The sequence below is a fragment of the Natrix helvetica genome (assembly GCF_964273705.1).
Source record: "Natrix helvetica genome assembly, chromosome: Z".
Taxonomy (NCBI): Eukaryota; Metazoa; Chordata; class Lepidosauria; order Squamata; family Natricidae; genus Natrix; species Natrix helvetica.
Window position 1 is genome coordinate 57,515,501 of NC_138554.1, and position 22,873 is coordinate 57,538,373.

The window sequence follows — 22,873 nt, forward strand, 5'->3', positions numbered from 1 at the left end:
AAACAAACAAACAAACAAACAAACTGAATAGCATAGCATAGCAAGAGCAAGGATACTGAAAATTGCCAAGAGAACAAGGAGGACTAGAGTGCATTTATCACTACATTAGATGAAACCTGGGTCAATAGCAGTAACCTTGAAAGGGATTTTGGAGTCCTAGTGGACAATCAAATATGAGCTGGAAGTGTACAGCAGGAGCCAAAAAAGCCAATGCTAAGTTGTATTAACAGGAGGATAGAATCATGATCATGTGAAGTATTAGTATTTCTTTAAAAAGTCTTAGTAAGAGCATACTTAGAATACAGCATCTAGTTTTTGTCACCATATTATAAAAAGATGCTGAGATTCTGGAAAGAGTGCAGAAAACAGCAACGAAGATTAGGGACTGGAGGCTAAAAAATTAAGAACCGTTGCAGTAATTGGGTATGTCTAGTCTAGTGAAAAGAAAGACCAGGGGTGACATGATAGCAGATATTTGAGGGACTTGCCACAAAGAAGAGGGATCAACCTACTTTCCAATGTACCTCAAGGCAAGACAAGAAGCAATGGATGAAAACTAATCAAGAATTCCAAACTACAACTAAGGAAAAAATTCCTAACAGCAGAACAATCAATCAGTGGAATGGCTTGCCTACAGAAGTTGTGCATGCTCCATTCACTGGGGGCTTTTAAGAAGAGACTGGGCAGCCACTAGTCTAGAATGCTATAGGTCCTACTGGGTATCCTGTTTGAACAGGGGCTTGGACTAATCCCTTCCAAGTGTTATTCTGCTATTCTCTCTGGAGATGATCAAGTGCAATTAATATCTCACTACATCCAGGTCTTGAACCTGCAAGGGGATTAGATAATCAGCTTCTTCCAGGGTTCTCTGAAGTCCCAGTCTGATCACTTTTTCTACAGTCTTCAACAAAAATGGAAGAGCAAGAATTCTCCAATAGCATTTGGTACAGCTACAGTTTCCTGAGGCTGGGATGAACTATCTCCTCCTTAATTATTAGTGGCACTACGCACTCACTCAAGAACGAAATCACCATGACATGAATATAACTGTTTCATGGGATACCTTAGACCAAAATCTTAATAGAATAAAATATTTTTTATTGACCAAGTGTGATTGGACCCCCAAATAATTTGTCTCCGGTACAAATACATACAAACAACAGTGATGAATCATAAATCATAAGATAAAACAACAGTGAAAGTCATTAGAGATCAATAGGAGATGATAATAAGAAAGGTGAGAAAGATAATAGCAATACAGCACTACTATATGGGTAAATATCCTTAGGTATAAGATAGGGAATTAGGTGTTTAACAGAGCGATGGCATGAGGGGTAAACGTCTTTGTGTCTAGTTGTTTTAGCATGCAATGCCCTATAGTGGCATCTTGAAGGGAGGAGTTGAAACAGTTGATGTCCAGGATGCGAGGGGGGGTCTATAGATATTTTCTCAGATCTATTTCCGATTTGTACAGTATACAGATCCTCCATGGAAAACAGGCTAGTTGCAATTGTTTTTTCTGCAGTCCTAAGGATCAGTTGAAGTCTGTAACTGTCCTGTTTGGTTGCTGTGCCAAATCAGACAATTATAGTTGTACAAATGACACTGTCAATAATTCTTCTATAAAACTGTATCAGCAGCTCCTTGGGCAGCCTGAGCTTTCTGAGTTGACACAGGAAAAACATTGTTTGTTGTCTCTTTTTAATTATTCTAATGTAAGTTGTCCATCTCAAATCCTTATTTAGAAGATTATAAAACCCAGAAACTTGAAGATCTCGATTGCTGATACTGTATTGTCTAATATTATAAGAGGTGATAAAATAGGGCGGCTCCTCCTAAAATCTAGTATCACATCTGCAGTTTTAAGTGTGTTCAGCTCCAGATTATTCCACTGCACCAAAGGGACAGTTGTTCAGCCTCCAGCCTATAAGCAGATTCATCACCATCTCAAATGAGACCAATGACTGTTGTATCATCTGCAAATTTCAGTATTTTAACAGTACTCTTAAAAATTTAAATTGGGATACCTTAAATACTTAAATTGGGATAGGTAACATTTGCTTCCACCTCTGCCATTGATTGTTAACAGAACCAGAGCATCACAATTAATTTCTGTAAGCCAGAACATATAAATAGGGCATACATACTACTGATACAAAATAACTCAAGATAACAAACAAGCAATCTATACAACTTGTGTCATGAAAGAAAAAATGTTCAGCATAATTAATCAAGCTGACATATAGAAAGATGCAGGACCTGGGATATTAATTTTTGTACTGGGTATCTTGGAACAGCCACAATTAATGGCGTATTTTCTACATATATTGCTATTCTAACTTCTTTGCTATAAATATATATAGATAAAATAAAAACAAACATAAGAAAACAAGAATTTTCTATTGATTTAGGGCAACATACAATTCTGCCTCTCCTAGGGAAACTGTTAACAGATGCTCAAAATGCAGTTGTAATTTAACAGCATACTAAAAAGCGTGCCAACAAAAGCGTGTATAGTCAAGGCTATGGTTTTACCAATTGCAATGTATGGCTGTGAAAGTTGGACCATATGGAAGGCTGAGGGCCAAAGAATTGAGGCCTTTGAACTATGGTGCTGGAGAAGACCCTGCGAGTCCCTTGGACTGCAAGGCGATTAAACCGGTCAGTCCTAGAGGAAACCTTACTGTTCTTTAGAAGGCCAGATCGTAAACATGAAACTTAAATACTTTGGCCACCTAATGAGAAGGAAGGACTCACTGAAGAAGAGCCTAATGCTGGGAAAGATGGAGGGAAAAAGAAGGGGAAGGCAGAGAACGGGGTGGCTGGATGGAGTCACTGAAACGTGAGGATAAATGGGCTCCAGAGGATGGTAGAAGGTCTGGAGGAACGTTGTCCATGGGGTCGCAATGGGTCGGGCACAACTTTGCAACTAACAACAACAAAAAATGTAATGCTATGTCACACTGTTTTACAGGTTCCCTCCATCTTCTTCAGAACCAACAGAAGCAAAACAAGCCTCATTTTTGCGATTGAGTCCTCCAGTAAATGAAAAAGGCACAGCTACCTCACAAGACTGCAATCAAAGAAACAACAAGCTCCGTTGGAGGAAATACAGGCCCAAGCAGCTCTGCCACAAGAATTCACTGCGCAAAGCAGCAGAAGACTGGGGAAGAAATAAGGCGGTGAAGACAGATTAAGGCAGGGGTCTCCAAAGTTGGCAACTTTAAGACTTGTAGACTTCAGCTCCCAGAATTCCCCAGCCAGGCTGGCTGGGGAATTCTGAGTTGAAGTCCACAAGTCTTACAAAGTGGCCAACTTTGGAGACCCCTGGACTAAGGGGACCGTCCATCAGGCGCCTGCCAGAACCCACCAGCCACGATACCACACGGGAGCCTTGGCTCCCCTCCATCCCACCCCTCCAGTCCAAGAGACCCACCTAGATCCTTGTCGTTGATGCCCAGATGGTTGTCGAGCTCCGTGCAAACTTTGGAAACGAGCGACAGATACTCGAGCTTGGCGAGCTCATCCGTAGGATCCGCCATGACGCTCCTAAATATCTTCCCCGTCCAGCCGATCTCCAGCAACGAACACTTCCGGCTTCCTGTCCTTACACGCGCTCCATCAAGAAGGCTTAGAGAACAGGGCGGGTTTTATTCCAACGGCGCCCTCCGAAGACCGTCTGGGAGAAGCCTCTGGGGGGGATTTCCAGTGATATTCCCTCTCGGCCAAGATGAATTTAGGACAGATTTAAAAGGAGATGCGAATCCGCAGCCATCAGCACATGGACAACAGACAGGCCTGCGCTATTTCTCAGCTCCAGGATGCAGGAGAGCGCAGTGTTAATGAGAGACCAAAGAAACTACTTCTCCCAGCATCCCTTGCGATCCAAGCTCCTTCCCGGAAGTGTGCTCTCCGAACTTGATTGGCCGTTCTGGAGGCGATGCGTGAGCATGTGCCAAAGGTAGGGGGGAAAAGATGGCGGAGCCGTCGAGCGTCTCTTCGGAAGCTCCTTGGGGAGGAAAAGTGAGCGACGCGAGTAGGAAAAGCGAGGGGCAGAATCAACTGTCAAGGCAGACAGTGTTGTTTAGGATAAATTTTAGTTGTTTGTTGGGATCCAGTATTATAAAGTAGTAGTCTAGCGAACCTCTCTGAACATAGGAAGGTTGCTTTTTTTATTTTTTGCCGTGTTGAGTTAGCCGTAGAAAGTTGTCTGTATTGAGGAACTCTTGCCTTTTCGTTGCCTGTAATTGGGATGGGAGTGATATTTAGGTTGGGTGCCTGCAATATGCTAGGCTGAAGGTAGCCAATACATTAGCTTGGTTCAGTGAACAAATGCAGCCGGTGTGATTGCGCTCTTTGTTGTGCAAACTCTCAACTGGATTAATTGGGTACACGATGGTTTAATAAGCCATGGAGTAATAAGTTGTGTAAACACAGCCACTGGCTTCTCAGGAATATTTCATGCCAAGATTCGTTGAATTTGGTTTGTTGCATAGATAGCATAATAAAATAGACACTTTAAGATTCTAAAGAGATTACTCCTGAAATTAATAAGACTGTTGCTCCATTGATAGCAGTAGCTTTTTCTGCCATGATAATTAAGGTCTGGATGACGATGTTTGTTTATAGGTGAGCTAGTAAATTTGCTGCTTATCTCATTGCAAGCTATCCTATAGAAATGAAGACAGACAACATTAAGTTCCCACCTTAAAATTATAGATAGCAAATATAAATGTGATTGGCATGCTCAAAACTATATTGAAAAATATTTATCTGAGACTTTATTGATTGCACTTTATTAAGCATTACTGTGATTAGCATGCTGGATAGAACAGAAGAGTGACCAACTTTCTAATTTATATTACTGTATTTTCTTTGAGGCAAAATATTGTTTCCCTCATATCCAGAGTTTGAACTTTATAACTTTTAATGTTGCAACATGTCATTGCTTCCTGTCTTGTTTCTCTATTGCAACAAATTGTGCAAGGGTAAGACTGAAGCATTTTAGGGGATTATATACTTGCATTGTAATTTAACTCTTTCCATAGGGATATTTTTTCCACAGAGGAAAATATACAAAATGTTGGCTTAGTATTGTAAAAATATGCCTTAGTTTGTTGCTCAGAAATAGACCCAAAACTGATGCTACAAATTGGGCTGTTTCTATGTGTGTTTATAGACAGTGCTTACTTATTTTATATATTCTATGTGAGATAACAGTAGATTCATTGAATATACCTCTTTGTATAGTCACCATGGAGCTTTAAGAGATGCTTAGGGAAATGTATTTAATACAACTCACAGCCTGAGTTATCAAAGTTGAGCAATGGAGAAATGATCTCTTATATTTTCTTTTTGTGACATAATTCAACAGGTTGATATTTCTTATAATGACAATGGGCTGGATTCTGGTAAGTTTTAATCCCTTTATCATTCTCTTTCCCTGTAATTGTTCTATGAAGAATTAATACTAAGGAGTTTACACATTTTAGTTTAGTAGTTAGGAATTATTTATGGTTGCTTCCATTTCTTATTTTCCCAAAGTTTGTTCACATGAGACTATTCAAGAAGCACATAGTCTTTGCTTCATATTGTGCTTTGAATTAGTTCCTAATAAAATAGGGAGGGAATAGTACCCTTGCTTTGAAATAAAAATGACAAGAGAACCAATTGCAGTGGAGGGGAAGGAAGAAAGGAGAAACTAATTTTGCAAATGTTAATGCCATTCATTGCAGTGCATAGAATACTTGCTGACTAAACAATCACTCTTTTGTATGGTATAATTGCAATCAATACCTATTAGAATCTTTGCTTCAAGTATTGGCAGGGCTATCAATTTTAAAAAATATATAATTTATTGAATAGCAAATGATATCTAAAGGATTACTAAATTAGTTTGAGTTATGAATACTTTTGTGTTTATCTTCTAGCACTCTTTGTGGAAAACAGAAAAAAAGTGATGATCGTATCAAGAGCTAATAGTATTGGTTCTACCAGTGCCTCTTCAGTACCAAATACAGGTATGGATTGCTTTCTTTCCTCTCTGTAAAACTCAGTTTTCTATTCTAAGTGTGTAATGAAATGTACCTTTGTCTTATATTCTTAATTTGTTTCTAAATGGTTGTAAATAGGCAATTCAAAATGGTAAAAGCTATCCACTACTTCAACATCTTCTTTATTAGTTCTCAGTTTAGTTGTTGTATTTGTTGCCCTTAGTCTGGTCTTTATATTTAATCTTAGTTCCATTTTTCACTATGCTCCTTGATTTTCATTGCTAGACTTTGCATATCATTTTACTTTCAGCTATCAGAGTATAATCATCAGCATAGGTTAAGTTATTGATGTGTCTTCCTCCAGTTTTAAAATCATCCCCATCCTCTTCCATCCAGTTTCCTTCAAAATATATTTCACAGGTAGGTGGAATAAATAAGCAGAGAGTATACAATCCTGCCTCACTTCGTTGCCACCTTATAGCCATGTTCTGTCTGTAATTTAATTTCCTGACATAGATAGGTTCCACATAAAATAGTGGATTTTTTTTCTAAGCATATTTTACAGCTTGAAATGATCAAAGGCTTTTTTATGATTAATGAAGCACATGCAGACTTTTATTAGTTATTCGTTGGCTTTCTCAGTTATTTAGTGTACATGAACAGTAATATATTTCTTCCTCTGCTGTTTCTGAAATGACCTCAAACATTTAGCATCTTTTCATGTAATCCTGTAATCTGCATTGGATGATTCCAAGTATTATTTTACTACCACGTGAAATCAAGGATATTAATAGAATGATTTTCAAATCCTATTAAGCAACCTTTCTTTGATATTGGCATTTAGGTAGACTTCTTCCAATATATGGATCAGTCTCTGGATTTGCTAGTATAAATTGGTTAAAATCTGGACGAATTCTTTTTCTATTGCTTGCCATATTTCTTTAGATATCCCGTCAATTCCTATAGCCTTCTGACTTGGTAATGACTAGAGTGTTGATCTAATTTCATCTTCTATTACTAAAGGTTCTTGTAAGTAGGGAATATCTTCTAATCAGGTGACAATAGTAAATCTTTTTTTTATTTGTGCAACACAAACCCAACATTTTGGAAATTAACCTAAATCAGTGTAACCTTGCTTTGTGAAAATTGTTAACTGTAGATTTAGAAATGGCATTTCTTAATTATGCCAACATTCTGTAATTCTAAACAGTTCCTTCCTAAAGTTTGGGTAGGCAAAAACTAAGTCTACACAATCCACAATTATTTTCAACAGATGTTATCTCATGAATTTCTGACTGATACTTACTTAATTTATAGCTATTGAAATAATTGTGCAGACAGATACTGAACAGTTCAGCAACTCATCCCCAATCGCATAACCCTCTGGTGGATTTCTTCCTGTTGCTTCCTGAATTATAGAATACTTTTGTCTATCTAGTATATTCCTTTATTTCTAAACACATTCATATTTATTATTGTTCCTCATCACCCTTGTCACAAGTTAGATTTTTTTAAAGACAGAAAGGGGTCAAAAAACAACAATAAAAATCATTTTCAAATAATTTATTGAGTTCCCCCATCCGGGCGTCATAAAAAATCTTAAACAAGTAGAGACTGGAATAGTTCTTCCAACTGTATTAGTCATTCAAAGAAGGTCTAGGGTAGACATGTCAAACTCAAGGTCTGTGTGCCACATCCGCCCCACGATATGATTAGATTTGGCATGCAGGACCACCTTGGAGATAGTGATGGCCCGGCCCCTGCTGCCTTGGCCCCAGCCCGACACGGCGTTCCCTCTGGGCACGCACACAGGAGGTGGTGAGCACATGGGGGCTGGCGTCCTCAGTGAAAGGGAAACACTTGGTGGCTGCAGGGCTAGCAGGTAGGCCTGGCCGATGAGCAGGCCACTGAGGCAACAGAGGCACTGGTGGCGGGTGAAGTGCTGTTGCTGGGGCTACTACTATGCACTTATCTACAACAACTTCATGGTGACCACCTGGTGCCGGAACACAGTCACCACATAGTAGTCCCAGCAGCAGCACTGCACCTGCCGATAGTGCCTCCGCTGCCAAAGTCCCGAAACTGAGATGGCACTGTGCGTGTGCATGTGCTTGACTGCCAGCAATTTGGGGACGTGAGGAGCTTGTGGAGACCAAATTGTCCCGAGTTAGCTGGTGCGACTTGTTCCATTCCAAGTCAGCCATGCCCAATGACTGGCATTGAGCCAGCCACACCCACCTAGTTGCAGTGACCTAGCTGTGACCACCCAGCCATGCCCACCTGGCTGCTGTGAGTCACCATAGTCTTACATGCAATTGGCCCTTTGAGGGCAATCATAATGCTGATGTGGCCCTCAATGAAATTGAGTTTGACACCCCTGGACTAGGAGATTTTTCCTGCATTCTACTTTTATTATTTTTGAAGAATTAATAGCCACCGATATATATTTAATATCTGAAAGTGACAGATTATTTTTATTATGTTTCAAATTTTTTTTTTCTGTTTTAGATAGATTGCAAACCAGTTTATTCATTAGTTCGGGTACACATTATCTTTTCTGGTTTTCCACATGATCCTCCAAAATTTTACTCATTTTAAACTTTTTTTTTTTTATATTAACTGCAATTGATTTGTGGGCTCCTTTCAGGATACCAATGGATGCAACATTGCTGATTGCTGCCTTATTTAGCATCAGTTACATAGAATTCTTTATTAATCCGAGTCTTTCTGTTACGTATCCCAAAAGTTTGTTAGTTTTATTAAACAAGTTGGTTCTTCACATTTCACTTAAACATTTTATAGCAGTAAGCAATATAGAAGTAAGCAATTTTTCAATTGCAGTTGAAAGCTGAAGGAATCATTTTCTTAAGTATCTATGCTGAAATGAAAGTGTCTTTTAGGGACTATTTTTTTAAGTTATAAAGCTAAGGTCAAATTACTCTTCTTTGACTTCAGAAAATAAATCTGAGGCAAAGCAATGCTGTTAATGGTTCTTAAATAGACTATTGGGTCTTCTTTCAATATATTGAAACTTTGTGATTAGGAAATTATTGGAAGCACTCACAATGACTTCCCTTCCTTGCTTTGCCAACAAAGACTCTTTTCATGCCACAGATGATGAAGACTCTGATTACCAACAAGATACCTACAAAGAATCATACAAGGATCGCCGTCGCCGTGCTCATACACAAGCTGAGCAAAAGCGGAGGGATGCTATCAAGGTGAGAATATGACAAACTATATATGTATGCTTGCTATTTGTTGCCATCTCAAATTTATTACAAGTTTACAAAGCTTCCACTTTGGAAGAACAGGAATAGATTTACTGACCAGGTTCTACTATTTGTTTTTAATTTTCTTGTATTATGTGGCAGATTTGATACGTGAGTTGTAATGTTTTTGTTTTTCTAACAGAAAGGTTATGATGATTTGCAAGCAATTGTACCCACATGCCAGCAGCAAGATTTCTCAATAGGCTCCCAGAAGCTAAGCAAGGCGATTGTGCTGCAGAAGAGTGAGTAGGGCTCCCAAGATTATCTGTGTTTCTTGGCCTGTCTCCAAGATCCGTTATAAGATTCCCAGAAATTTATACAAATTTCAGATTTTGCATTATATAACTATTAAATTCTGTAAATAGATGAATCTTACTACTGTATTCTAACAAATAGAACAAAATAGAATAATCACTTTTCTGATTAATATATTTTAATAAAAGGTGTGAATATCCATGAGCTTTGTAACCCACTTTGTAGTAGATAGTGGCTAGATTGTTGGAGAAATAGGGGAGGGGCTATGCAGATTATATGAGAGAGCTTTGGAAATGTGTCTTATTTCCCAACAGACTACCACTATTGAGCTAGCAGTTGCTTAATTTCAGTTTAAATCTTTTGTCAGTTTAGCCATTCTGTGCATTTGCGAGTGACCTGCAGCTGATGAAAGCTTACGCTTTTAACTAAAATTTACCGTATCTTTCGGAGTATAATACAAAGCTTTTTTCCTCACAAAAGAGGCTGAAAATCTGGGTGCATCTTATACACTGAATACAGCTATTTTTTGCCTCCCCAGCCCCCTCCCCCTTCACCAAAATGGCCATGCAGAGCCTGTAGAAGGCTTCCAGAGAGCTCCTGGGGGCTGGGGAGGGCAGAAATGAGCAAAAAATGGGCCGTTTTTTTTACCCCACAAGCCCCCAGCAGCACTCTGTAAGCCTCCATAAGGATATGCATGCAATTTTTTTGACAAAAAACGGGCCTGCTTTTGCGAAAAACAGATCTCCCCCCCCCCCGGGAGCACTCTGCAAGCCCCAAGGGTATTCATGCCTTTTGGGGGGGGGGAACGGGGCCCATTTTTGCGAAAAACAGGCCGTTTTTCGGAGGTTTGCAGAGTGATCTTTAACTGATGAGAATTACATTGATCAAGTGCTGTTCCAGCAGAAACAAAGTCTTTAGGTTTGTCAGCGATTTCCTTCTCCAGCACATGGATAAATACATCTGGAAACATCTACCTACCTACTCTCTCTCTCTCTCCCTACCTACCTACGGCATTTCTCTCTCATCTACCTACCTACCTACTCTCACTCTCTCCCTACCTATCTACTGTATTTCTCTGTCTCTCTATCCCTCTACTTACCTACCTACACACACACTCTCTCCCTCCCTACCTACTGTATTTCTCTATCCCTCTATCTACCTACTCTCTCTCTCCCTATCTACTGTATTTCTCTCTCTCTCTCTTTCTCTCTCTTTCTCTCTCTATTTACCTACCTACCTACTCTACTTACCTACCTATCTACCTTCCTACCTACTGTATTTCTCTTTCTCTCCCTCTCTATTCCTCTATCTACCTACCTACTTTATTAAAAATTTGCCTCTTCAAAACCTTGGTGCGTCTTATACTCAGAAAAATACGATACATCTTTAACAATAAAAAAATTGTTATAAAAAGACGCTTAGTTTATTGCCATCATACACTAACATGGTTCTCCAAAACTTGTTAGTCTTAGTGTTTGTCAATCTATTTAACTCTGTCTTCATTCTAGGGGATGGAATGGCAAATTTAATGTAACTGAGGGTAGAAATATCTGAATAGCCAGATGTTGTGTGTTGGGCTTTGAAAAGACTCAATGACTCCTTTTCTAAATTACTGCTTTCTCTGCTACCCAGCTATTGATTATATTCAATTCTTGCACAAAGAAAAAAAAAAGCAAGAGGAAGAGGTTTCCACTCTCCGGAAAGATGTGCAGGCCTTGAAAATCATGAAAGTGTAAGACATGCATTTGTATATTCATGATTCACTAGTTGACCTCCCCAAAATAAAGTGTGGCATTAGAAAGAAGAGCAGGGAGACCTATGTTTTAAACTACTTTCAGTCATGAAAGATCACGGGCTAATTTTCTTAGCTCAATCGGGGCTTTGATTTTCAGGAAAAATAGTAAAGAATGTTACATATGTTACCTTGAATATGTCTACAGAGAGGAGACATATATTTTTAGTTTAACAGTAAATTCCATTTTGTTTGAGAAATGTTTACTCTGTAACATGATTATCATTTATTGTTACAGCTCTTCCATCCTATCATTAAGAAATGTTTTCTACAAAATAATCAGTTTATTATTCTAGATCTGATTATTCCACATGTTTTCTGCGAAATTAACTAACTACATACATGTATTTCAGAAACTATGAAGAGATTGTTAAAGCTCACCAGGACAATCCCAGTGAAGGAAAGAATCAGATCTCAGACCAAGTGAAGTTCAATGTTTTCCAGGGTATCATGGACTCCTTGTTCCAATCCTTTAATGCCTCCATCTCAGTAACAAGCTTTCAGGAGCTCTCAGCTTGTGTTTTCAGCTGGATAGAAGAGCACTGTAAGCCACAGGTAATTCCAGAACGTATGAACATATAGCCAATATCACATATAGGAAAAATACACTTGATTTGCTTGTGGTATCCTGGATTCAGAGATAATCATATTTAAAAAGTCATAATGCAGATATCCATTGCTGTACCTTAAATAACATTAGTCTCAGCTTCTCTGGCTGGCTTTTGTGTTTATTAAATAGCCTAACAGTGGCAGAGATGGTCTTGTCTTTCACACCAAAGTCCTCTTGGCATTGCTTAGGAGGAAAATAAAGCACCTGAATGGAAGCAGCATTTTTTTTTCATAATCTTGCTGCAGATGGCTAAAACATTCTATTCCAATGCTAAAAGGTTGAGAAACTGCCATAGTCAGACTTCAGAAATAGAACAGCGATTGTTTAATTCAGGTAGAATTCTACATCTACCATGTTTTTCAAAGGATAGATTATACCAGAAACTGTTTGCTATGAACTTACTTAGTGCCTTTTTCCACAGACCCTGCGAGACATTGTCATTGGTGTACTGCAACGACTGAAGAGCCAACTCTACTAATCAAAGAGAAAGCTTTGAAGGGGCCTAATTTGGAGATATAGGGCCAAGAAGCTTTATTCCTTCCAGTAATTCCATTTCAAGCTTTTTTAGGGCTACAGATTGGTTTTACCTCTGGAATCCCCTCAGTTTACACTGCAAGCTCTTCAGATGAGCAGAAAAATAATCAGCTCTCAATTCATGGGATTGCTTGCTCCCATCTCTTTTTCAAGCCTTGGCTCTACCTGTTCCTATGCATAAATGTAGTGGATATATAATATGAAATGAAATATACCAGGATTTTACAATGAGCCAAATTCTTTTCTTAATGTCTCTTCATCTCAGTTTGGTAAATACTTTTTCTAAATGCCTAGATGTTATATCTAAGGTTTGGTTCAAGGAGCAGTAGCTAGTGTAATGATTATAAAAACAAAGCTGTTTTACGTACTACCATGGCTCCATGTAGCATTTACCTTGGGTTAAGGGCAGAGAACCAAGGAAATTAAGCAATAAACTGCCTTCCTTTGTATAATACATTCTGATAGTCTTGTAGAGAGCTAGTAAGTCATCTAGCAACAACCTTATTGTGTAGCCAACCTCCAGCTTTTTAAAATTAACCTATATGCAATCATTATTTGCCTTCACTTCAATTCTATGGATTAAAAGTCTGAATAGGCTTATCAATTACGTTGTATTAGCAATGAAGGGGAAATACCTTTTAGTCTCTTGCAGCCTGGTTTCTATAATAATGCAATGAAGTGAATTAAGCCAACTCCCTTCTGCAGCTCCTTTTTTTTTGTTTTATTTTTTGCTGCAAAGGTGGGTCCATTGTCTTTTATAGGCATTGCTTTCTGGATCTACTGCTGGTTGGTGGAGAAGGACATTAACTCAGACAACAACTTGCTATTTTTTTATTATGACAAACAGTTCTAATAAATTTGCTATGTGGTTGAATGACTTGTTGGCTTTGCCTGATTTTATCTAAAATATTTTAAAAGACTCTGGACCTAGGTATTTAGGTTGAAATTACTCTAGTTATTTCATGGTAATTATATAAAATGCTAATTTCCAGACTGGGGGATATCCTATTATTTTGGACTCTGGATCCACTGACATCTTCATGTAGGACTTTCCACAATATTGGTCCTTATTTGAAGAGGGGTCAGCAACTTGAAATGTCAAAGTGAATGTTATACATCTGGCTTAAGGCAACAGTATTACCTTTAGCAAAAATAAAGACCTTGTGCTACTGAAAATTTGTACTTTACACCCAGACTTTGGCAACATGATCTTGTAGTGCGACTGCCAGTCACATGGAACCATACGTGAGTATGCTGATCTTTGATCCAATAGCCACTTGCCCAAGTCAGGAAACTAATCTTTTAATTTCAATTTTCCAAGGTACATTGTTTTTCTTCCATGTAACAAAGAAGAGGTAAACCCAGCTGTTTTTCCTCCCACAATTGCCCAATTAGCTTGGAGAAAATGTATTCAAAGTATTTGCATCTCACAAGGTGACTCATAGCATAAAGCAAAGCATGATGGCTAAATAACAACTGACATTAAAATTTCCCCAATTCTTGGTGGGATAATAAGCTCACTCTGAATAGTAGTAGTGTTGCTTTAATGACATAATATGCTGTTAATACAATACACAGGCCAATTACAGAGAAAATACTATCAGAAATTCAAGTATTTTTGAGCCACCTCCCCCATTTTCTCAAGTGCATATTAACATTTTGTTCTAACTTCTTTAAGAACAAAACAATGAGACTGATTAGGAAGTCCTATGGAGAAATACTAGCAAAAAACTAAACAGTGTAAAATGGGAGGTGTGCTTATCCCCAATGAATGCAAATTTTTTTTTTAAAATTCTGAAAATTAGCAATATAGAATGAGAAACTGAAACTTGAATGCTTAGATTTAAATTACGCAGGTGAGATCTTGGTTCACACAGAAGGTACTGTAACATTGAAATCTTCATCTGTCTCAATGCCAACTTCCTCCTGAACAAGAAACAACACATATTCTTTTAAGATGTAATAAATGAAAATAAGAGCATTCTGCAGACCATACCTGGCACAGTAGTTGAGCGATCCACAGTTAGAACTGACCAAGAGCCTGCTTACATACCTGTGGCTCTCAATATCAGTTTACATGTAATACTCACAAAGAACTGTTTCTTGCTTTTCGGGTAGCCTTCAAGGATTGCATCAAGTAATTCTGTTGCCTATTGAGAAAGTTATGTCATATGTTTAGTTGCTATCCTTTCTACAAAAAGATTGGCAGACAAAAAACACAGATCTGGTAATTATAGGAGAAAATATATGAATTTGTCTTAACTAGTTGAAAACACGACTGGTTAGCAATTGGAATTGGTAAGCAATAAAAATAAAAATCATTTTTTCAAAATCTAAGTCATAACACTTTTTCTATCATTTTACATAAATATGATTCAAAAGGGAAATAAGAAAAAAGATAAAGGAATGTCCATCTTAAGGAGATACAAAACTTCATATTAAATTCTTATTAAAAAGAAAAATCAATTGGAAATATTTTGTTAAAAAACAAAAGACTGATTTATGAAAAAATTAAAAAATTCACAATTATTTGTTGCTATGCTGCCTTTTCAATAATCCCATTTCCCAAATTTTTATTATAATTGATCCAAAAGGTCAAGTGTTTGGTTTGGTTTAACAATTTACACAAAGAAAATGAACGTGCAGTTCTTAGAGCACACATAACTTTCCATATTGCTACATTTTTCAACAGCTGAAGCTTCCCAAAACATCCATGCCAAGAAAGTTATACTCTTATTTTCAACTAACTTGTACATATATTAATTGTGTATTTTATATTATAAATTTTATGCCATGTTTTATTTTAATGTTTCTGACACGAATAAGCAAATTATTTTCAACACAAAAAGAGGAAGTATGCACCCTTTTGTTTAACAGATAATAGGCAGGAATCCCTGCATTCAAAACCAGATTAAAATATGCATGGAAAGTGAGTCTGTAGCTGTATATTGTAAGGTATCATTTGAATCTTATCTTTTACATTTGAAAAATAGGATATTTAGAATGTATTCTGTTGGTTTCCTAGATACACACTCAACACATTTTTAAAACCGTAAATAGTTGTGCCTTACCATTCTCTTGCGGCGACGCCATTCTTTGCAGTACAGCTTTTTCTCATTGTATACCTGCAATCAACAAAACCCAAGCAGTCCTTATGTTTTCAGCTCAGACTGCAGCCAGCTTTGATTTAGGAACAAAAGCTGCAGCATCCAAAACTGAGTGTAGACAAACTACCTGCAAGAAAAGGGCCTTAAAAGAACATTCATGTTTATTCCCATGTTAATGCCAATTAGAAGAGGCTGAAAATCTGGGTGCGTCTTATCGAATACAGCATTTTTTTGCCTCCTGAAGCTCCACCCCCTTCACCAAAATGTCCGTGCATACCCTTATGGAGGCTTTCAGAGAACTCCTGGGGGCTGGGGAGGGCAGAAATGAGCAAAAAATGAGCCGTTTTTTGCAGCCCCCAGCAGCACTCTATAAGCCTCCATAAAGCTATGCATGCAATTTTTTTGACAAAAAATTGGCCCGTTTTTCTGAAAAACGGGCCGTTTTTTGCTCGTTTTTGACCCACCCCCATCCCTCCAGGAGCACTCTGCAAGCCCCCCAGGGCTTACCTTTTTAAAAAATGAGCCGTTTTTGGGAGGTTTGCAGAGTGCAAAAACATTTCTTCCCCCGTTTTAGGAAAGCTCTTTAGTTAAGAGTGATTGATGAGAATTAGATTGATCAAGTGCTGTGCCAGCAGAAACAAATCTTAGGTACTGCAGATTGTCAGCGATTTCCTTCTCCAGCACATGGATAAATACACCTGGAAACATCTACCTACATACTCACTCACTCTCTCTCCCTACCTCCTACTGTATTTCTCTCTCTCTCTCTTTCTTTCTATTTCTCTATATCCCTCTACCTACCTACCTACCCCCTCTATCTACCTACTATATCTCTCTATTTCTCTCTCTATCCCTTTATCTACCTACCTACCTACTCTCTCTCCCTACCTGCCTACTGTATTTCTCTCTCCCTCTATCTACCTACCTACTTTTTTTTAAAATTTGCCTCTTCAAAACCTTGGTGCGTCTTATACTCCGGTGTGTCTTATACTCCGAAAAATACAGTAGATTCTAATTAGACACTTAGATTTTCAATGCTCTTGATGTATGCCAGGTTGTGGGAGTTCCCCAGATCCCATGAAGAATTGTTAGCAAATAAATATTTACAATGTTGTAAATTTCTGTACAATTCATTAGCTAATGATATGTGCCATAAACTAAATGGGCATAAAGCTTATTATATTGGAGTACTATGTAATAGTCTTCCATATACTAAGCTTTATGTTATATTTAATGCTTCTACTCTTCCCTTTAGATTTTTATACATATTTATTTTATATCTTTTAGCTTTTTTAAAAATCTGTTTTTAACTGACTGCACCTTAACCCTCTATATGCTGGCTTGTGGCCATAATAAAGATTTGATTATTAGCAAAGAACAATGTATTTTGGCGTCCTGGGACTGTCCTCTCTCTGATGCTTGACTTAATTTCAGGACTTCCACTGCCCTTATATATGGTTGCTATAGGATAGTGAGGCAACCGGAATGGGCAGTCTCAACCATCTCTTTCTCTGCCACTGGAACCTCCCTTTGCAGCTTTGTTACCTTTTCTTTCTCCTCAGGGGACACATGATTGGCAGCAGATTTGATCCGTTCCAATTTCTCTGTATAATTGGCACAATCTTTTTTTAACTCTTCAATTTCTTTAACCATCTCTGGGGTTGTCATAGAGCCTTTCAGTTCTTTCAGTTCTGGAATGGAATTACTAGTTAGAATTGCTGAAATAGTACTGGTCAGTGGGAAGGTGTGCAGGCATTTCAGCTGCAGCTCAGATACAAACAGTTCTCAAAGGTTCCATGCCACTCAAGCACTCAATTGCACATGTATTCACATTTAACAAACAGATTTAACCTTCCTGAACGCACCTGATTCCATGTGACGACAGTTCTGTTGGAGTGTCTGAACTTTGCAAGACAGTTCTGAAATCTCATTGTCCAAGCCCTTGAGATCTGATTCACTCATATTACCAAAACGATTCTGGAAAAACATGTATAGGACGAAGCATAAATCTAAGATGATCAGCAGAAGTTTTATGTATATTTTCTATTATGCTATAATGGCATAAACCACATTCCAAGCAATCAAGTTTTTGTGAAAATAAAACCTTTATTGTATATCCTCGTACTATCCTTATAGTATATTTAGCCAATGCACTTCTCTTCCAAAACAATCATTATCTATTTACAAAGAAATAATTTTCAACTGAGAAGCAATTTGCTTATTTAATAAAACTGTAAAACAGCATCTCCATCAAGCTTCTTTCTCTGGAGCTTAAAAATTTGGTGCAAAAGTATAAAACTATTTGTCTTGTAATATTAAGCTTCAACTTAATTTACCAGTATATAAGAAAATTCCATCATCTTCTACAATATAATAGCAGAGTTGGAAGGGACCTTGGAGGTCTTCTAGTCCAACCCCCTGCCTAGGCAGGAAACCCTATACCGTTTCAGACAAAGGGCTATCCAACATCTTCTTAAATACTTCCAGTGTTGGGGCATTCACAACCTTTGGAAGCAAGCTGTTCCACTGATTAATTGTTCTAACTGTCAGGAAATTTCCCAGTTCTAAGTTGCTTCTCTCCTTGATTAGTTTCCACCCATTGCTTCTTGTTCTACCCTCAGGTACTTTGGAGAATAGCTTGACTCCCTCTTCTTTGTGGCAACCCCTGAGATATTGAAACACTGCTATCATGTCTCCCCTAGTCCTCCTTTTCATTAAACTAGATATACCCAGTTCCTGCAAACGTTCTTCATATGTTTTAGTCTCCAGTCTCCTAATCATCTTTGTTGCTCTTCTCTGCACTCTTTCTAGAGTCTCCACATCTTTTCTACATCATGGCGACCAAAACTTAATGCAGTATTCCAAGTGTGGCTTTACCAAGGCATTATAAAGTGGTATTAACACTTCTCATGATCTTGATTCTATCCCTCTGTTGATGTAGCCTAGAACTGTGTTGGCTTTTTTGGCAGCTCCTGCACACTGCTGGCTCATATTTAAATGGTTGTCCACTAGGACTCCAAGATCTCTCTCAGTTACTACTGTTGAGCAAGGTACCACCTATATGTCCCTGTGCGTTGCTTTTCTTGCCTAAATGTAGAACCTTACTCTTTTTACCATTGAATTTCATTTTATTAGATAGTGCCCAATGTTCAAGTTTGTCAAGATCCTTCTGTATCTTAAGCCTGTCTTCTGGACCGTTGGCTATTCCTACCAGCTTGATGTCATCTGCAAATTTGATGAGTTCCCATCTATTCCCTCATCCAAATCATTGATGAAGATGTTGAAGAGTACTGGGCCTAAAACGGAGCCTTGGGTACTCCATTGCATACTTCCCTCCATGTAGATGCAGTTTCATTGAGGACTACACGCTGAGTGCGGTTGGTCAGCCAGTTACGAATCCATCTGGTGGTGATGCTGTCTAACCCACATTCTTCTACTTTATCTAGTAGTAGGTTTTGGTCTACTTTATCAAATGCCTTACTGAAGTCCAAGTAAACCATATCGACGCCATTCCTCTGCTCTACTACTTTTGCCATTTTGTCAAAGAATGCAATAAGATTAGTCTGGCATGATCTGTTTTTGACAAACCCATGTTGGCTTTTGGCTATTACTTTGTTTACTTCTAGGTGTTCGCTAATTCGTTGCTTGATTATCTTTTCCAGAATCTTCCCTGGTATTGAGGTCAGGCTGCTGTAGTTTCCTGGATCTATTTTTTTTTCCTTTTTTGAAGATGGGAACCATATCAGCTCTTTTCCAGTCCTCTGGCAGTTTCCCGGTGCTCCAGGATCTCTGAAAGATATAGTTCAGTGGATCTGAGATCTCGTCTGCCAGTTCCTTCAGAACCCTGGAGTGTAATGCATCCAGTCCTGGTGATTTGAACTCATCTAGGGTAGACAGGTGCTCACTTACCATTTTCTTCCCTATTTCAACTTGTGTTCCTAATCTGATTTTTGTGGTGCTGTTTTTGATAGGTTGGACTGTTTATCCCTTTGTGTAAAGACAGATGCAAAACATGAGTTAAATGGTTCTGCTTTCTCCCTGTCGCTTGTCACCTTCTTGCCACTTTCTCCCAGCAATGGACCAATTGTTTCCATAATCTTTTTCTTGTTTTTAACATGTTTGAAGAAGCTTTTTTTGTTATTTTTTACTTTTGTGGCAAGCCTTTCTTCATTGTGAGCCTTAGCTTTCCTCACTTCATCTTTACAGGCTCAGGCTATTTGCTAATATTCTGTTTTAGTTATGTCCCCCTCTTTCCACTTTTTATAGTTATCCTTTTTGTCTTTCAATTTGTCAGAGTTCTTTATGCAGCCATGCTGGTTTCTTTTGGGAACTGTTCTTATCTAGTTCAGTATTCGGTCAACTGCTGGCTAAATGGATTCATCTGGGAAGCTCACATGCCTCTACTAGAGCGTAATAACTTTCCACTTTAGTTTCCTAATAACTAACATTTTTATTTATTTAATTGTTCTTTTGTTATATTTCTATCCCATCTTCCTTCAGAAACTCAGAATGCATGAAGAATTATGGCACTCCCTCCCTCAATTTACCCCTGCAAACAGCAGCTCCATGGGATTCATTGGCAGACACAGTAACTGGCCTAAAGTCACTTGGGGGATAAGAAGAAATATGAATGTGGGGTTCCTATGTCCCAGGCCAATACCTTCATGGCATGCATCCTGCCATGCATCAAAAACCAGAGCTGTCTAGATCAGGGGTCTGTAATCTTTGGGCCGCAGCCCATTACCAGACTGTGGTGTATTTGCAACTGGGCCACAGGCTGGCAACATACGCCTGCATGTGCAGCTTGATTCATGCAAGCGGTGGACTGGCGCACACACGGGTACATATAACTCAATTCGTGTATGGCGGGCTGGCACGCAGGCAGGTGCACGCGCAGCTTGACCTGTAGTTCAGTCCAGTTCCCGTCTCCCCTCCCCCACTAGCCGCCTCACCAAGCCACAAAACTTAAGTACCAGCTACCACACATCTTCCTGCTGCCTGTTTCTGCTGGCTATTTACATATCCAGCCCAAACAAATGTTTAATGTAGCTAGCTAAAAAATACAAACTGAGATCAGAAGTTAATTCCAATTTGTAGAAGTGTTGGGCTGGCATCACAGTCTTTTAAGTTACTAAAAGACTCTGGAAAACAAAAGTTGAAGATGTGAAACAGCTGGTATATAAGATGGATTTAGATAGCTCTGGTTGTTGATATTGGTTATTGGTTTTAGAAAAGGACATGGATTTTGACAGTCCTTGAAACAGACTGAATTAGTTTTCTTGCTGAGGCTTTGTTTCTGTTTTTTTCCCCTGGAGTGATAGAAGTTAAATTTAAGTTTCACAGAATGGCATTTCACCTGATCTGGAAAATAAATCTTCTGTTTCCCATAAACCTTTTCGTTGATCTTCCCTTGCTGAGCCAACTGCTCCAGTGCCTTCACTACAGCCTAAATCAAACAGAAAACAAGAAGCAGAATGAGAAAAATTCACAACAAAATGGAGGGCTGAAATGAAAACTGCAAATTGTTTGAACATCAAAGGAAGACGAAAATTTGACAGAGAAAATTATTTGCTATAGGAGAACTGAGCACAATTGTTCAAAATACACATGGCATTTCAGAAGAAACCTGCCAACCCAGGTGATAGAGGTAGTTGGGAGTTAATGCCAATATGTGAATGTGTCTGCTTAAAGTGTAACATGCTGCATAACACAGTACCAATAAAAACTGATGCCATAAGCAGAGAAACCAAAGTATTTTTTAACCAATCAGTTTCTCCAATGGTTCATGTCATGAACATTATGAACATTCGTTATTCTTGTAGATTAGGATTATGTTAAGTTAAAATACCCAATTTGGAGAATTTAAAAGATACGTAGCATACATTTGGAAAGTGAAGTGCAATGTTATTTTGACCGCTGGAGCTAACACAAATCCCACACTGCTGACATCTTGTCTTACCGTCTTGCCCAATCCATGTTGTTTCTGTAAGTTGCTAAAGACATCCTGAGCACTATGAGGCCGGTTCTGCTCCAGAAGATAACGTAGTAGGATGGCAGCACATTCTCCAAATCAAAAAGGAAAAAAGAAAATTATAACGACAGGCTAGCATATGAGGAAATCACATAAAAACAGAATCTTTTCTCATATATAGTTCAATATTTGGAGAATGAATAACATTTTCCATCTGTTAAAAAAAAAAGCTAGGCCATAAGCAGAGAAGCTTACTGCAAAGCTACTAAACGCCACACAGCTTTGTCAATATTCCAGCAATATGTCTTATTATGGTATAGACTGTGATATCTTACAATATAATATCTTGTATTATATATCTTACAATATAATATCTTGTACTATTTATATCACAATAGCAAATTCATTGGTAGACCAGTGACCATTGATAAGTATAAAATATTTTTTTCTTTTGCCTCTTAGTTTGCATTTTTAGCTGGTATTTTTTTAATTTCCTTTTTTTTAAGAGTAAAGAGTTACAGAATAAGTATATATCAAACAAACACTGCAAGCCTTTCCAAAGCAGCAACACTCCCACACATTTCCTGGCGATGGTGGGAAATGTAAAATTTGGGAAATGTCCGATTAGGGTGTTGTTTAAAAAAAGAAGGGGAATGCGAAGATCCTACACTCTGCATCCTATAGTTGGGTTCGTCTTTCAAATGCTGGAAACAAGGGAGTTTTATTTTATTTTTTTAAATAAAGCGGATTTCACGATAAGCCCGCTTTGCCTTGTATATGAAAAGCGGAAGAGGACTAGGGATCCGCGCAACACCCTCTTTGAGTTTCTACTTGCGTTACCATCAGATGCGTCGCGCTTCTTCCCTCCTCCGCTCATCCTGATCAAGGCGGGACTCCTGTAGGAAGCGGAAGCTCCTGCCTGAGACAGAAGCCCCAAAAATAGATATATGTCAAAAAAAATCGACTTCCGGGTTGAACGTCAACGTCATTTGGCGATCCAAAGCTGTCTTTTGCCATTTAAAATGACTAGTACTAGCTCATCTAAGTCTCTTGGCTGCCTTTGAACTCCTAGGGACTGAAAAAAGGAGCCAAGAAAATTAGATTTTCCCCTGCTATTTTCTGAGAGATAGTCACGATGGATGTTAACTAACCTCTGTTTTTGTTAGAAACCAGTGACAGAAATGCCTGGGGATATTTATATTTATATCCCTTCTTTATTATTATTATTATTATTATTATTATTATTATTATTATTATTATTATTATTATTATTATTATTATTATTATTATTATTATTATTATTATTATTATTATTATTATTATTATTATTATTATTATT

The 22,873-nt window shown here is 38.2% G+C and overlaps 3 protein-coding genes across 7 annotated transcripts in view; 1 reads left to right on the forward strand and 2 right to left on the reverse strand.

The window, feature by feature from the left end:
* DHX8 (DEAH-box helicase 8) overlaps positions 1-3,703 on the reverse strand; it is a 40,229-nt gene extending 36,526 nt beyond the window's left edge. Inside the window, exon 1 of the mRNA XM_081933335.1 lies at positions 3,437-3,703. Within this exon, the coding sequence (XP_081789461.1) occupies positions 3,437-3,542 (106 nt within the window). The 5' untranslated portion in view covers positions 3,543-3,703. The remainder of the gene's footprint in view (positions 1-3,436) is intronic.
* Positions 3,704-3,788: 85 nt separating this feature from the next.
* MLX (MAX dimerization protein MLX) lies at positions 3,789-13,333 on the forward strand. 5 transcript variants are annotated; one of them, XM_081933337.1, is made up of 8 exons: positions 3,789-3,961; positions 5,375-5,411; positions 5,931-6,020; positions 9,090-9,214; positions 9,408-9,507; positions 11,153-11,252; positions 11,666-11,867; positions 12,344-13,333. In XM_081933337.1, exons 1-8 carry the CDS (start codon positions 3,941-3,943, stop codon positions 12,398-12,400), a joined length of 732 nt encoding a protein of 243 aa, XP_081789463.1. In that variant the 5' UTR covers positions 3,789-3,940; the 3' UTR covers positions 12,401-13,333. The 5 variants fall into 5 exon arrangements, with proteins under 5 accessions (XP_081789463.1, XP_081789464.1, XP_081789462.1 ...); XM_081933338.1 differs by having other exon boundaries at positions 9,108-9,214; XM_081933336.1 differs by having other exon boundaries at positions 3,934-4,023; positions 9,108-9,214.
* Positions 13,334-13,983: 650 nt separating this feature from the next.
* On the reverse strand, positions 13,984-22,494 carry PSMC3IP (PSMC3 interacting protein). Its single transcript, XM_081933341.1, has 8 exons — positions 22,375-22,494; positions 21,523-21,626; positions 20,920-21,009; positions 17,429-17,540; positions 17,109-17,254; positions 15,528-15,581; positions 14,547-14,606; positions 13,984-14,382 (listed from the first exon to the last, which is right to left on the reverse strand). Exons 1-8 carry the CDS (start codon positions 22,409-22,411, stop codon positions 14,326-14,328), a joined length of 660 nt encoding a protein of 219 aa, XP_081789467.1. The 5' UTR covers positions 22,412-22,494; the 3' UTR covers positions 13,984-14,325.
* Positions 22,495-22,873: the final 379 nt, after the last annotated feature.